At 37.1% G+C, this 13892-nt stretch overlaps 1 protein-coding gene across 1 annotated transcript; it reads right to left on the reverse strand.

Moving 5' to 3' along the window:
- Window positions 1–10375: 10375 nt before the first annotated feature.
- On the reverse strand, window positions 10376–13743 carry LOC141700656 (cytochrome P450 734A1-like). Its single transcript, XM_074504368.1, has 5 exons — window positions 13440–13743; window positions 12383–12606; window positions 12013–12257; window positions 11349–11745; window positions 10376–11156 (listed from the first exon to the last, which is right to left on the reverse strand). Exons 1-5 carry the CDS (start codon window positions 13729–13731, stop codon window positions 10698–10700), a joined length of 1617 nt encoding a protein of 538 aa, XP_074360469.1. The 5' UTR covers window positions 13732–13743; the 3' UTR covers window positions 10376–10697.
- Window positions 13744–13892: the final 149 nt, after the last annotated feature.

Consider the following 13892-nt stretch of genomic DNA (forward strand, 5'->3'; position numbering starts at 1 on the left):
GCAGTCGTGACTCACTTACACTGAGAAGCCACTGTAAAAGAGAATTTTAAAGATGCATAAAATTAGCACAAAAACAGTTGAGGTGGACTCATGCATGAACTCATTTATCAGTAGGTTTCAGGATAATGACAGCTCTTTCGCAAAATTTTAATTATGACTTATTTCTAAGATGTACTGAAGTAGATCATACTTTACTCTTTGTCTGTTATTTAGCTTAATGCACACACTAATCACTCCATCTGAATGATGAAAATTTCTGTGGTGGTCTATGTTATTTTAGATAAACAGTCATTGTGTCATTTTTGCACAAATTCTGAGGACAAGTTCTAGTTACACGTTCTGATGATTAAGTTCTGACGTTCATAACTAAGAACTTGTATGAGTATTTACTAAGATGAGCATTCCTTTTTCGAGTTAAGAAATTATGTTCTGATGACTGTTAAGTTCTGGTATAGGTCTAAGTTCTGATTTCTCAGTCTAATCCTTTACTTGGCTTATCTTTGAATGAAATTTAATAACAGTCTCAGTTTGTACTCGCATATGTTGAAGTGGAAGATTAATAGTCACTATGATTAGGATTAATGGTTTTGTACTTGAACAGTCCACTGTTTCTTGTGTCTTGTGCGATCTAGACCATGATTCCTCTTTCCAATGACTGTTATTCTTTTTCAAAGTCTAGGGAGACGAGGTAGAATTAATTCTACCTGTCAGCATTAAATATCTTCGCGTCTCCTGGCATTCTCTTGCCTATATACACAGCCACTTCACATTAGTCTTCTCATCACACTTGTATCACAAATTCAGTCTTGTTTTTCATTTACTATCACAAATGGCTGAATTTGGCTGGTTCTACAATTACGGTGATGAGACTGTGCATGTCTTTTTGAATGGAATTCCAACTCCCTACCATATCACCAACATCCCTCACAATCTCTGGATTCAATTTCCAGAGGTTATCAAACGTGATCTGGTGGCCATTCGAAGAGACCTTCACCTTCGTCGTATCCGTCAGCAAGAGCGAATCATACGACTCGCCATCTTGTTCGTCGAAGATAGGAAGAGGAAGATGACTTAATCTCGTCTTCTTCCTGTTCTTCTTCATCCTCAGCTTTGTCAGGCTTCTTAGCTAGGACTAAAGCTGTTGACGTTAGGATTAGAAGCTTAGGGAAAATCTTGTATTGATGTAATTTCTATTTCATATATGTATTGACTTGATATATTAATGAAAACTGTTTTTACTTCAAGATTTTGTCTCTGAGTTATTTTATCTTGTGTTGTTAAATCCTGCTTGATATTCTGATGACCATTTAAATTTTGTCTTTATTTAAGTTCTGATTCTTTGTCAGCACTTATTCATCGAAATTATCTCGGTCATTTTTAACATGATTCATTTTCAGAATATTAATGTTGCAGTGAAAAATAATTCAATCAGTGCTAACGGTTTAAATTTTGAATTAAAATTGTGTCTCTTGATAAATGAAATGGTTTTTCCTTGAAACAAGGCAACTGGGTAAGTAATCATTCCTGTTTTCTCGAGCCTAGTAACTATCCGTTATTACTGCATGTCTGACAGGTGTCCAACGGTAACATTTTTTTTCAGAGTATAAGAACAACAGAGAGAAGATTTCTTTAATCTTTTATTTTCTTTATACTTTATCTCTCTTCTTACTTTTACTCTCTTTCTCATTCTTTCTCACGTTGGTTTTTCATACAGACATTATCTCAAACACCTAACAGGCATACTTGAATTTCAATATTTTTTCACATGGCACCAAAGGATTTAATCATTGATGGAGCAAAGTTTGTTCCAAACAACTATGCTGCAATTCTTGATCATGCTGAAGCTCCATCTGAATTGCATTTTGTGCAAGATCTTCTTGCACATAGTGAGGTTGGGTACGCCTTAACTCAGCCTGAATTATTTTCAAGTCAACAAGTTCTGCGGTTCTGGAGGACTGGAGTTTTTGATGATGGTGGTAAACGAGGAACTCCCAGTATTATCTTCCAAGTGGGTGATTCATCCTATGTAGTCACTCCTGGTACAGTACGAAGAGCATTACATCTTCCAGAAGATTGTACCTTCTCTATACCAGAGGAATCAGAACTTCGGGGGTTAATGACTGATTTGGGATATGAAAAGAGTCTGACGAAACTTGGACAGTTGAAACGGGCTAATATCAGAAGAGAATGGAGTTTCTTCTTCGATTGCATCACCAAGGCTTTTGGCAACAAGTGTTCAAATTTTGATGCCATCCCAATTCTGAGTCAGCACATCGGGTATGCTATTATCCATCAAACTCATTTTGATTTTGCAACTGGAATAATTGGTTTTATTGGGGATAGGATGACAGAGGATCGAGATGTTGTTTATTTTGCTAGATTCTGTCAACTTATTTATACGTATTGTACTGCTGAACCCCAGTTAGTCAGCACTCAAACCCCACCTTTTAAGGTTGCAAAAAGGTACTTTAACGACCTGATAAATGCTGACACAAAGAAATCAATGGTGAGACAATTACAGATTCCTCAGTCTGTGAAACAGATTCTGGTAAATGCTGATCATGCTACTTACAAATCTGTTTACTCAAATGTTCAACCAACTCACCATAACCAAAATCCATCAACCTCAGTACCTACCTCTCATTCTACTCAACCTACCCTCAGAACTTATCTCAAATCCTATCTCTCCACTTCACAGACTGCTCAACCTTCTTCTTCAGCACCTACTGTGAAGCCTACATCCTCTAAGCCAAAGAGAACAAAGACTGTTCCTCAAACACCTCAAAAGAGGAGAAGCATTACTTTGAGAGATGAATCAGATTCTGAGGATCAGATTCCCTCTTCAGAACCTGTGGTAGATGAAGCTGAGAAGGCAACTTCTCAGAAGGATTCTGCAATTGGGGGTTCTAGGCTTCTCAAGAGGCTTAGACGTATGACGGTTCCTGAAACTCCCAAGGAATCCAAATCAACAAGGAAGTACAAGAAACAGAGGGCACAAAGGCCAGTTTCAGATGATGAGGAGGAAGCAGCTAAGGAAGGGGATCAGGAATCTCTGATCTCACAAGACAAGGAATTTGCTCCAGTCACTTCTTCTCCATCAACTCCATCTCAGGAACCTGTATCTGACAAGGCTAATTCACCTTCTATGTCTCTTGTTGATCCAGGCACAAGTGCTGAAATTAATATTCAGAACCTAGTTGTGCCTGAAATACTTTTCTTAGAAGCTCCAACAGCAAATAATCCTTCCACAACACCTGTTACTGATGCTGTTCAAACTCCTGAGTTATCACTAACACCTTCTCTGCATCAAGATGCTGATGATCAGATTTTAGGTGAGCATCAGGATATGGCTGTTGATCAGAACTTAGTATCAGATCAGCAATTAGAGGATGTTGAAGCCTCCATTGCTACTCACACAGTTGTCTTATCAGAAGATACTGATTCTCTAAGTTCTGATGCTGCAAATGTTGGAGATACTGGTGAGGCTGCTACAACTGTAGATGCTGATGAAGCAGGTCCTTCAGGACATACTCCTCCACTGACTCTTCCTAAGTCTGAACTGGTAAAGGAGTTTGTTATCAGGGATGCACCAGTACCTTGGAGTGAAACTCCTGCAGGTCAGGAGTGGACTAAGGAATGGAACTCAGTTTCATGTGTTCCAAATGCTTTACATCTTGCTGAGCACTTGACTAAAGCTGATGAAATGTTACATTCTGATGATTTTAAAACCCAGCTTAGAGTCACTGCATTGAGTACTAAACATCTACAAGGTCTTCATTCCAACACTCATGCAGAGCTACACAAGATTCAGGAGAACTTTATCAAACAGGAACAAGTTTGGAAAATTGATAAGAAAAAGTTCTTCCAACCTACCATTGACAGGGTTGCTTATATTGAGAAAACTCAAGAGAAGCAACAAGCTCAGATTGATCAAATTCTGACAAATCAAGCTTCTCAGCAATCGCAACTTACTGAAATCCAGACCTCAGTGGAACTACTTATCTCTCTTTTATTACCTGCTGATGCCAAAAAGGGGGAGAAGGTAATTAAGTCCAAATGCAAAATCAACAAGACACTGCAAGGAAAGGATGATGGAAAAGATGACCAAGGAAACTCTGGAATGGGTAGTGGTCATAGTCAAGGTAGAAGATTTACATCAAGACAAGCTAGTCACAAAATAAGTTCTGATACTGGGAAAAGAATAAGTTCTGCTGCTGGTAAAAGGATAAGTTCTGATGAACTTCTAGATCTTGATGAGGAAATGTCAAGACAGTTATTTCTTCAAGAAAATCCAGGGATGGACTTGGAAAGTTTAAAGGAAGAAGAAGCCAGACTTAAATCAGAGAAAGTCACATCTAAATCTGAAGCTTCTGGTAAAAAGTTACTTCCAAAACCTAAAGGCATTGTGATCAAAGAAAGGATACATACTGAAGAAACTTTGGCTAGATCACAACCACAGATAGATCCAAGATCCAAGGGTAAAGAAAAGGTTGGTGAACCTATCAAGCCTTATGTACCTCCTGAGGAAGAAAAAATTACTGATGGAAAAGATGATCTTGCTCTGACTTCAAGAAAAGTTCTTAAAACAACCTCTGACATGGCTCAAGTTGTTCAGAGTCAAGAAATTGTAAGTTCTGATATTCAGAAGAAGCAAGTAACCTCTGATAGTGCTCAAGTTAACTTGATATCAGAAAATAAATCTAAAACACTCCTACCAGGATTCACTAAAGCAAAACAGACTCAATCTTTGAAGACTACTCCAAGTGGTTTTGAAGCAAGAGTAGTTACTGGAAAGGAAGCTAGAGATAAAACTGGATTGGGAAGTGCTGATGAAAGAAGAGTACACAACACTACCGATGATCCAACTTCCTTGAGTGAACCAGGTATTGGAGCAACTCCTGAGAGATTGAATCAACTAGAATCTGTACAGATGGTTTACCATACCTACTTGAAAGAATACATCATGTTGTATTTCATGACAGATGGTAGGGTTTATCATATAAGACAAAATGCCATTCCTTTGAAGTATTTTGAAGAATTGAAGCATGTGCTTTTCTTACTTCAAGTGGATAACAGAATAACAGAGACTGCTGCAAACTACTTAAAAGAACAGATTCAGAGACAGAAAAGGCTTTATTCTGTTAAGTCTGACAGCAGATATGTTCCAAAGTACAGAAATCACAATGGTGATATTGTTGATATGAAGCCTAATACTGCACAGATCAGAACATATCTTGGTATTAAGGGGCTTGAATTCAATCTAGAGTCTAACAAAGCTTATGTCATAAGACTAGATCGGGAGTTGAGAAGAGCAAAGATTAATGATCTCAGAGCTGCAATATTTCAAACTGGTGAAGATACTGCAGAGCTTAAAGATGTCAAACGGAGAATGATTGATGAACTCAAATATGCTGAGAAATGTTTGTTGAAGAATTATCTCACAACAACTCCTGACATCAGAGAGATCAGAAAATGATGAAGCCAAGTCAAAGATCTACAACTACTTAAATTCTGATGTGTATACAGACTAAAGTTGTTATCAGAAGTTGAATTGGTAAAAGCTTTAAGGACTGTAAGTTGTAGTTATCTTGTCTATTTCTCATGCATTTGTACTTAATGTTTTTGACATCATCAAATATCTGTTAAACTTGTATATTTTGCTAATTTACAAATTGGGGGAGATTGTTAGATATATTTGATAATGTCATGGCTAATATGTTTTATGTTTAGATTTCAGATCTTATTTGAACAGAACAAATCAGTACTTAACTGATCAGTACTTATACTGGACGTCAGAACTTAAGGGATATCAGTACTTATGTTATCAGGAGATAAGCATCAGGAGATAGATATCAGAACTTAAGTGCTGAAGGACGATCAGATAAGGACAGTAGCTGATTAAAGTTAAGAAGATCAAGATAAACATAAGAAGAGATATGCATGAAGAAGGAATTCCGTGAAGAATGGAATACTTGGAATAGAAGATATCTGATTGATATATATTAGGAAGCAGAATTATATTCCATATCAATTAGCGATTATCTTGTAACTGTGTAGTATATAAACACAGACATAGGGTTTACACTATAAGTGTTATTATTATCGAGAATATTATTTACTATAACTCTAGCAGCTCTCGTGATATTTTGTTCATCACTGAGAGATAACAGTTCCAGATTGTAACAGAGTTTATTGTTTCAATAAAGTTTGTTTTCTGTTACATAAGTTCTTGAAGTTTGATTTGATTGTAATAAACACTGTATTCACCCCCTCTACAGTGAAAGTGTGACCTAACAAGAGCTGACATCAGTTATAACAAACGGCTCATCCTTGTTCACAATCACATTCTCTTCCCAGCTGCGACCTCTATTGCGCGATTACATCTTTGACCATTCTCTTCCCAGCTGCGACCTCTATTGCGCGATTACACCTTTGACTTTGGTGATACGCATTTGTGACATGCGTATCTCGTGTTCTGCTTCTTATTTATTTTTTTACGTTATACCTATTTCTCAAATGTGTAATAAATTTACTCATTTATAAAATGCGTAATAGGCGGGTATTTTTTACCATAAACTCCAAAAAGTGGTATTTTTGTCACAATTTCTAAAAAAAAAGGTATTTCTGCGTATCACCCAAAGAAAACATAATTCCCACTAGAAGCCCTAAGGATATAAAAATTTACCAATTTGGTAGTGATTTGTCATTTAGTATGAAGAAATTTTTGTTCTCCCGTGTGAATTAAGTTGATAGTAGATAATTAATTGATGGAATACCTTGAGATTATCTATATGGAGGGTAGGTGTGATGATTTTTGTGTGCTGAGCCCATTTATCACCTTCAACCTGTTCTGTAAGCAGGCGAGCATGTAGTTTTTCATAAAGTTCAGATTTTGAGCAGAATATTTCTCTAATAAGTTTTGGATCAGCTACTGTCCGACCTGTCGATCCAACCACACTAGAAATGTCACTCCTGCAGTATATATATACTTATATTACTATCAATTGATATATGAAAAGGGTTAATTATTAATTAGGTCACTTACTCCGTCCAAATGTATCAAGTGAGTCACTGATTACAAAACGGACTCAAATGAGTTACTCATTTGAAAATTTGTATCAAAAATATCACTCAATTGTTAGTCGAAATTCTTAAAAGTATTATATATTGAGTTTTACACATTTTTTATAAATGATATTACATCCAAATGAAAGATTCGGAGTTCTAGTATTTTAAATAATATTTTTAGAATTTTAAAATTTTATCTACTATTTATTTTTATTTAAATCAAATAAAACAATCAACAAATTAAAAATAAATAGTTGATAAAATTTTAAAAATTTAACAATATTATCTAAAATAGTAGAACTCGGAACCTTTCATTTGGATCTAATATCATTTATAAAAAATGTGTGAAACTCAATATATAATACTTTTAAAAATTAGTAACGATAGAGTGATATTTTTATAAATTTTCAATGAGTGACTCATTTAAGTCCGTTTTGTAATCGATGACTCACTTAATACATTTTAAGTGACCTACTTTATAATTATAGCATGCAAAAAAATTAGTATCGTAAAAGCATCAAGTAGAACCGTAGAATGGCATCAAGTTAGCCACTCAACTCGGAGAAAGACTGCTTGATAGTGTAGACCCTGCAATTTACAATGCTGCAGGCTTCTATCGCTGGTCAAGTATAGCTTAGACGTGCTTCACAACAGTACGTAGGACTAGACTGACAACGTTCCGTGTCGTGTACAAACGTTCCTTATACTTTCCTGTTTTCGTGTACGAAAACTTAAACCCGAACCCGAACCCGACCCGGATTAGCATTCGTGTTTCACAACAGTACGCAGGACTCGTCTTGGATCTATGAATTCTCTTCCTACCTGTTTTACATGTTTCAAAGTTCTTTAATCTTCTGGAACTAAAATTTGTTTTTCATTAATTTTTATTAGTTGCATTTTTTTTTTTGACAAAAAGCATTTATTAAAACTCTCAAATACAGTCAGGACAAATCCCCGAACTAATAATACAACCTGATTGGGAAATAAAATGAGTTAAATATCTGGTCATTCTATTTTCAGATTGTTTAACAAACAGAATATAAATATTCTTGACAATAAAAATGATTACAAAGGTTTTTAGAGCAATCCAGTCGACACCAACAATCTTGAAAACAGTAGAATCACAATTGACCTCCGCACATAAAAAACAGGTGATAGTCCCGTGTTCATACCCGTCAGTTACGCCAACTGAGGCCGGGAATACAGATGTCCCCATATATTGAACAATCTTTCGTTGTGCAAGGTGAGCTTTTGTGATAATCATCATTGTTTCAGATTCAAAGCTAGCTTCCCAGATCTCTCGATACACCAATTGAATCATTATCAACGGACCAAAATAACAAAATCGAACACACCAAAACATATTAAAACACACCAACCACTCCAAAAGGAGAGACACAAACCACTCCAAAAGGAGAGACATAAAAAAGACCCAAAAAGATGAATGCACGAATCAAAAATTTCACTCAAACGATGAAAATTATTGAAAATTATTGAAAGAAAAACAGAAAAAACAAGAGAGGAGAATACGTCTCTTACAATGACAATAGTTATTTAGATTTAGTGTATGAAGGTAGAGGGGGAGGCGGCGAGTGAGATGGAAAATGAGAGAAATAGGAGGTCGACTCTCATTTGGTTAACTGCAACGAGAGAGAGTTTATTTCTCAGTCCTGTTATTAGTTGCATTTTTTATTTATGCATTACTGCAATTCCTGTTTAAAGTTTATCTGATGGTAACTGGAATCTGAAAGAGGAACCTTGCCCTAGTTACAGAATTAAATAGATTATTTGATTGTTCACAGGCAATTAAATAGCGACATACATCTTAGTGTTTGGTTAATTATGAATTAACTGTCCCTTATTAGCTATCAGCTGAAGTGCTAAACTTGCCGTAATTTTGTTTGTAAAGTAGCATGGCTATCATTAACCTGTCCTTTCCGGTGAAGTTTGAATCTTGCCATTTCATTTTAGTTAATTTAGCTAATTTGTTGGGGCAGATACTAATGAGTAATGACAGATAGGAGAATACAGTTAGTACTGGATAACTCATTGTTATGACTTGTGAGTATGTAAAAGCCATGGATAAATAACATCCTTCTGGATCCCTTGTTATAATCCTGTATGCTTACTTCATGATTAGTTCCCATGTGACTCTGTCTCCTTGAAGGTGAAGAGACAAAGAGATTACTGTACAACTTCTAGTTGGTTTGTGGGATCTTGTTGATCTGCTTCCTGTCTTTATTGTCAATGTCTAGATTGTTTTAATGATTGTAACACTAACACACACATTTTACATCATATATTAAGAGTTAAACGTGGATGACTCGATACATTATATTGGAACAGCCTAGTCTGAAGCAAGTAACGTTAAGAATGTCATTGTTCTGAAACTTGCAGCGAAGCCACAAGACCACTAGAGAGACTACGAGACACCCTTGGTCTGTCACAAGGCTTGGTAAACTCTCCTTTTTGCGGACAAATTATGTCTTCAACAATTATAGAGAGGTTCTTGAGTAACAGGTGAGTAATTAAGCTACCTGTACTGTATGCCAACAGTATCAGTAGAGAATGATCTTAAATAGCCTCATCGGTACTATCAGTGAGCTCAGTTTCTAAAATATAGGATCATCTATAGGAGACATCGAGATAAAATAATACTGGTGCTTGCAAAAGTTTGTATCAGTAGAGTTATAAATTCTGCAACAACCATTTATAAATCTTAAGCATATGGTGGGGGATCTACAACAAATTAAGTCACGCATGAGCTGGCCATTTGGATTCTAAATCAATGTTATTTCTGGCCTACCTGGTTGTCCTCTTCTTTGTCCATCATCCAATCTTCTTCACGGTTCTTTCATGAAATTAAACCTTGCATCGTATAGTCCAAATTTACGAAAAGCTTCTCAACTTTTCTGGTCATATAGTTGTTGAATCTGTTGTCTTAGATTTTGTTAGTTATTTGATTTTAGTACAACGGTAGAAGGTACTAGTCCTTGTATATAATTCAATACTTCAGACAACTCTTCTGAAGTTCTTGTCACTTTCCTCGGGTATATATGGACCTTTTTTCAAAGTAACCAGTTAAATCAGTTTCTAAGTTCCTTAAATCACACTTGTAGAAAGATTTTGGAGGAGTAGTGACACTTGAGGACAGCTTTATTAGTAATTGGAAAGACCTGAATTAGTCAACTTAATTGCGAGGATGATCAGAGAGACCTGAAGTTTGCACAGAGATAATAGATCTGAACCAAAGCTCATTTTCTTAATTACGCAGTCTTGTATTCTCACAGACCTGAATTATGTCAAGTCACAGATAGAAAAACCCAATAAATGAAAGCATATACAAAACATGCATCCAGAACAGGCTCCTGAGTACTTTCTTGAATTTTTGTCTCACTGCTCCTGGGATAGGTCTGTATGCATCCTGCATGATTTGTTTAGTTTGATTTTCGATAATCATCTAGGAAAGAAGCTGAGCTAATTGCAGTCTATCAACTAACTTAAGTTCCAACATCAATCCATGCCTGATTTTCGGCATGTAACAAAAATATGTAGTACAATTACCCCCTAAATTGCGATTCATATTTACATCAACTAGATGCATAGCATAGATGCACAAGTAGGTACTCTTATGATTCTGGACTATGAGTACTCCCAGATTCTGACAGACGTTGGAAGATGATTGATGCCCCATATTGAGGATAAAGAAACAACAACACCGTTGGTGCGTGTTGATAGTTTGGGGACAATCTAAATGTGAATTTTTGTAGGATCATTGCCAGGGTTAGTTTAGCTTGTAGAATGGCCAGATTTTGACCAATACATGTTCTCACCCCAATGCTAAATGGCATGAATGCAACAGGGTGATTAGCTGCTCGGGCTACCCCGTCTAAAAATCGGCCAGGGTTGAATTCATTTGCATCATTACCCCATATTGCCTGATCATGATGAACAGCTAGGATTGGTATCAGTAGTTCTGTCCCACGCGGGACTTTATAGCTTCCCAGCTCCAAGTCAACTTTGGCCCGTCGGATAGTTGCCACCACTGGAGGATAAAGGCGCAAAGTCTCATTCAGAATCATCCCCAGCTGGTTATCACAAGGTTCAACCCAACGTTAGCACTAATAGGAAGAAGCGTAAAGAAAATGCCTAATGTTAGGGGTAATTCAATTAAGTTATGTATAATGTAACACAGAAACAGAACTAACATAGTACTGATAATAGCAAAATTTGTTCCTTGTAAATTACTTGAGGAATGGGGAAACCAATCAAGAACTTACCAGCTTAAGCTTGGACACATTATCTTGGGTGGGGGGATCACGTGATCCGCACACCTCAAGGACCTCGTCACGTGCCATGACCTGCCACTGGGGATGCATTGCTAACAGAATAGTGGTCCATGTCAGCAAATTTGAGGTAGTTTGCTCACCGGCAAAGAGAAAGCTCTTGCACTCCTCCACAATGTCATGGACTGTTATAGGTGATGAAGCCGGACTGTAAGATTCCTTCTCCTCTTTGATGCTGGCTCGAATCATGAGTCCTAGCAAATCCCTTGGGCCATTTTCGAGCATTTCATCTTCCCAGTTCGCTCTCCTTGATTGGATAACTTCCACTAGAGACTCCTTAATTTTCTTCTCCAATTTCCAAGACTTCATGTTTCTCTTTGTCGGTAGAAATCTGGTAAGTGAACAGAAATATTATTACGCATCTGTTAGGAGTTGTCCCACATCGTTTGTGGGAGGGGCAGTTTGCTAGAATATTAGCAGCCAGACAACTCCAATTAGTATGAGGCTTTTTGGGAGGTGTCCAAAAACAAACCCGTGCGGGCTCGGCCCAAAGCGGACAATATCATACTAATGTGGAGTCAGGCTTGCTCCAACAGCATCATGCATGGATAATATCTCTGACGTACTCCATAATTTTAAATCTCTGTAGGTTGCTTACCTGTAGCCAGGAATGAACACTCTCTGCAAAGCCTGGGATGCTAACACTGTCTGCTGAGCTTGAAGTTTGAAAATGGCTGTGCCCTCTTTATAACTCGAGCCGAATGTGGTTCTGGTGACTATCTTTCCTGTCAATGCCTGATACCACTTTGATACTTCTATTTCCACCTCAACAGACTTGGACAGTTCTGGTAGCCAGTTCTCCGACATTTCCATCACACTGCTTGACACTGCCGGTATCAAGAGCTATGAAAATCCAAGGCCAGATAAGTAACTAATATATTACAATTGTGATTCATCATTTAGTATGAAGAAATTTATGTACTCCCGTACGAACTAAGTTGATAAAAAATAATTAGTGGATGGAATACCTTAAGTTTATCCATATGGAAGGCAGGTGTGATGATTTTCCTGTGCTGAGCCCATTTATCGCCATTGAGGCTTAGCAAGCCTTCACCTTCAACCTGTTTTATAAGCCGGTGAGCCTGTATTTTTTCATAAAGTTCAGACTTTGAGCAGAATATTTCTCTTATAAGTTCTGGATCAGCTACTGTCAGCCGACCTGTCGATCCAAACCACACCAGAAATGTCGCTCCTGCAGTTTATATATAGGTATATTACTATCAATTGATATATGATAATAAAATTGTAGGCATGCAAAAAAAACTGGTATCGTATTAGAGCGTCAAGTAGAACTGTAGAAGGCAGCAAATGAAGCCGGGCCGAGCTGTCTTATCGAACAAAACCTATGTTCGAGCCCGAGCTCGTTAACTAACAAGCCGAACACGAGAAAGACTGCTTGATAGTGTAGACCCTACAATTCACAATGCTGACAATAACTAATATATAGAGGAGATTAAAGAAATCAAAGGAAACTAAGAAGAAGACAACTTAAAACTATATCCCACCTTCACCCAAAAATGACTAAGCTGTGAACAGAAAGTCTTATAATCCTGGAGTAAAGTTGATGATAACTCTATCACCCTATGTAGCTCCCAAAAAGTTAATTACTTTCCAGAATTATGATGATGTTGATGGTGATGATTGCAGAATTGAAAGCCAGAAATTGCGGAAAAGAAGGGGGAAAAAATGAAGAGGTTTTGGAAAAAAGGAAGACTAGTGGAGTTGCAGCTTGAACATCTAAAGGGATTTTCACACTAAGGCTAACAAGAGTAAATACCTTGGTTCTATACAGGTTGATCAAAACATGAACTTAAAAAGAATTGGTTAAGAGTTTATCATCTGTTGTCCCAGTCCTGGGTTCGATCCTCGCTCATCCCGAGAATTTACGAGAATAGATACTCATTTGTAAGGCTATAATCCATATTTGTCAAAAAAAAAAGAAACACATACAAATTATGCTCATGATCCACTCTACGATCATCAGTAACTATTAAAAATAAAAGACGTAAATAACTAAAATAGTACCATAGATTTTCTTCCAGTGGTGGTAGAAGGAGAGAACTCTTGGGAGAATGTTGTGCGAGAAAGGAGGAAAAGCCATGGAAGACGCGTTGATCATAAGGCTTCCGATTTCCATTGCATTGCCTAGGAGGAACTGATAAGGGGGGCCTCTGATTCCTTGCTTACTAAAATGTTGTTCTATCATTCTTGGTCTCCACCATAGCCTTATGATCATAACCTTAACCAGAAAATATATCACCATAAAACTCGCAACCAACGAGCACCAGGGGTTGTAGTAAAACTTATCCATTGTCATCTGCCTCTCTTCCTTGCCCAAGCCAGCCTTCTATATTGTAATCTTCTGATCCTTTTCTCCTCTGTCTTTAATTTTTAACTAACTGCTTTGGTGAGGTCAGAGGTGTGCCTTGTCATTATATGTAGTGCAACAAGCTGCAATTAGTATTTTTAGTAATTTGT

The sequence above is a fragment of the Apium graveolens genome, unplaced genomic scaffold, assembly GCF_009905375.1.
Source record: "Apium graveolens cultivar Ventura unplaced genomic scaffold, ASM990537v1 ctg2664, whole genome shotgun sequence".
Taxonomy (NCBI): domain Eukaryota; kingdom Viridiplantae; phylum Streptophyta; class Magnoliopsida; order Apiales; family Apiaceae; genus Apium; species Apium graveolens.

Bases quoted from the DNA above. Each gene is read 5' to 3' on its own strand.
- LOC141700656 (XM_074504368.1), bottom strand. From the start codon at position 13,731: ATGACAATGGATAAGTTTTACTACAACCCCTGGTGCTCGTTGGTTGCG. The intron at 11,746-12,012 runs GTAAGCAACCTA...TTCACTTACCAG, and splicing joins GTGTTCATTCCTGGCTACAG to ATTTCTACCGACAAAGAGAA. The intron at 11,157-11,348 runs GTAAGTTCTTGA...TGTGATAACCAG, and splicing joins ATGTGTCCAAGCTTAAGCTG to CTGGGGATGATTCTGAATGA.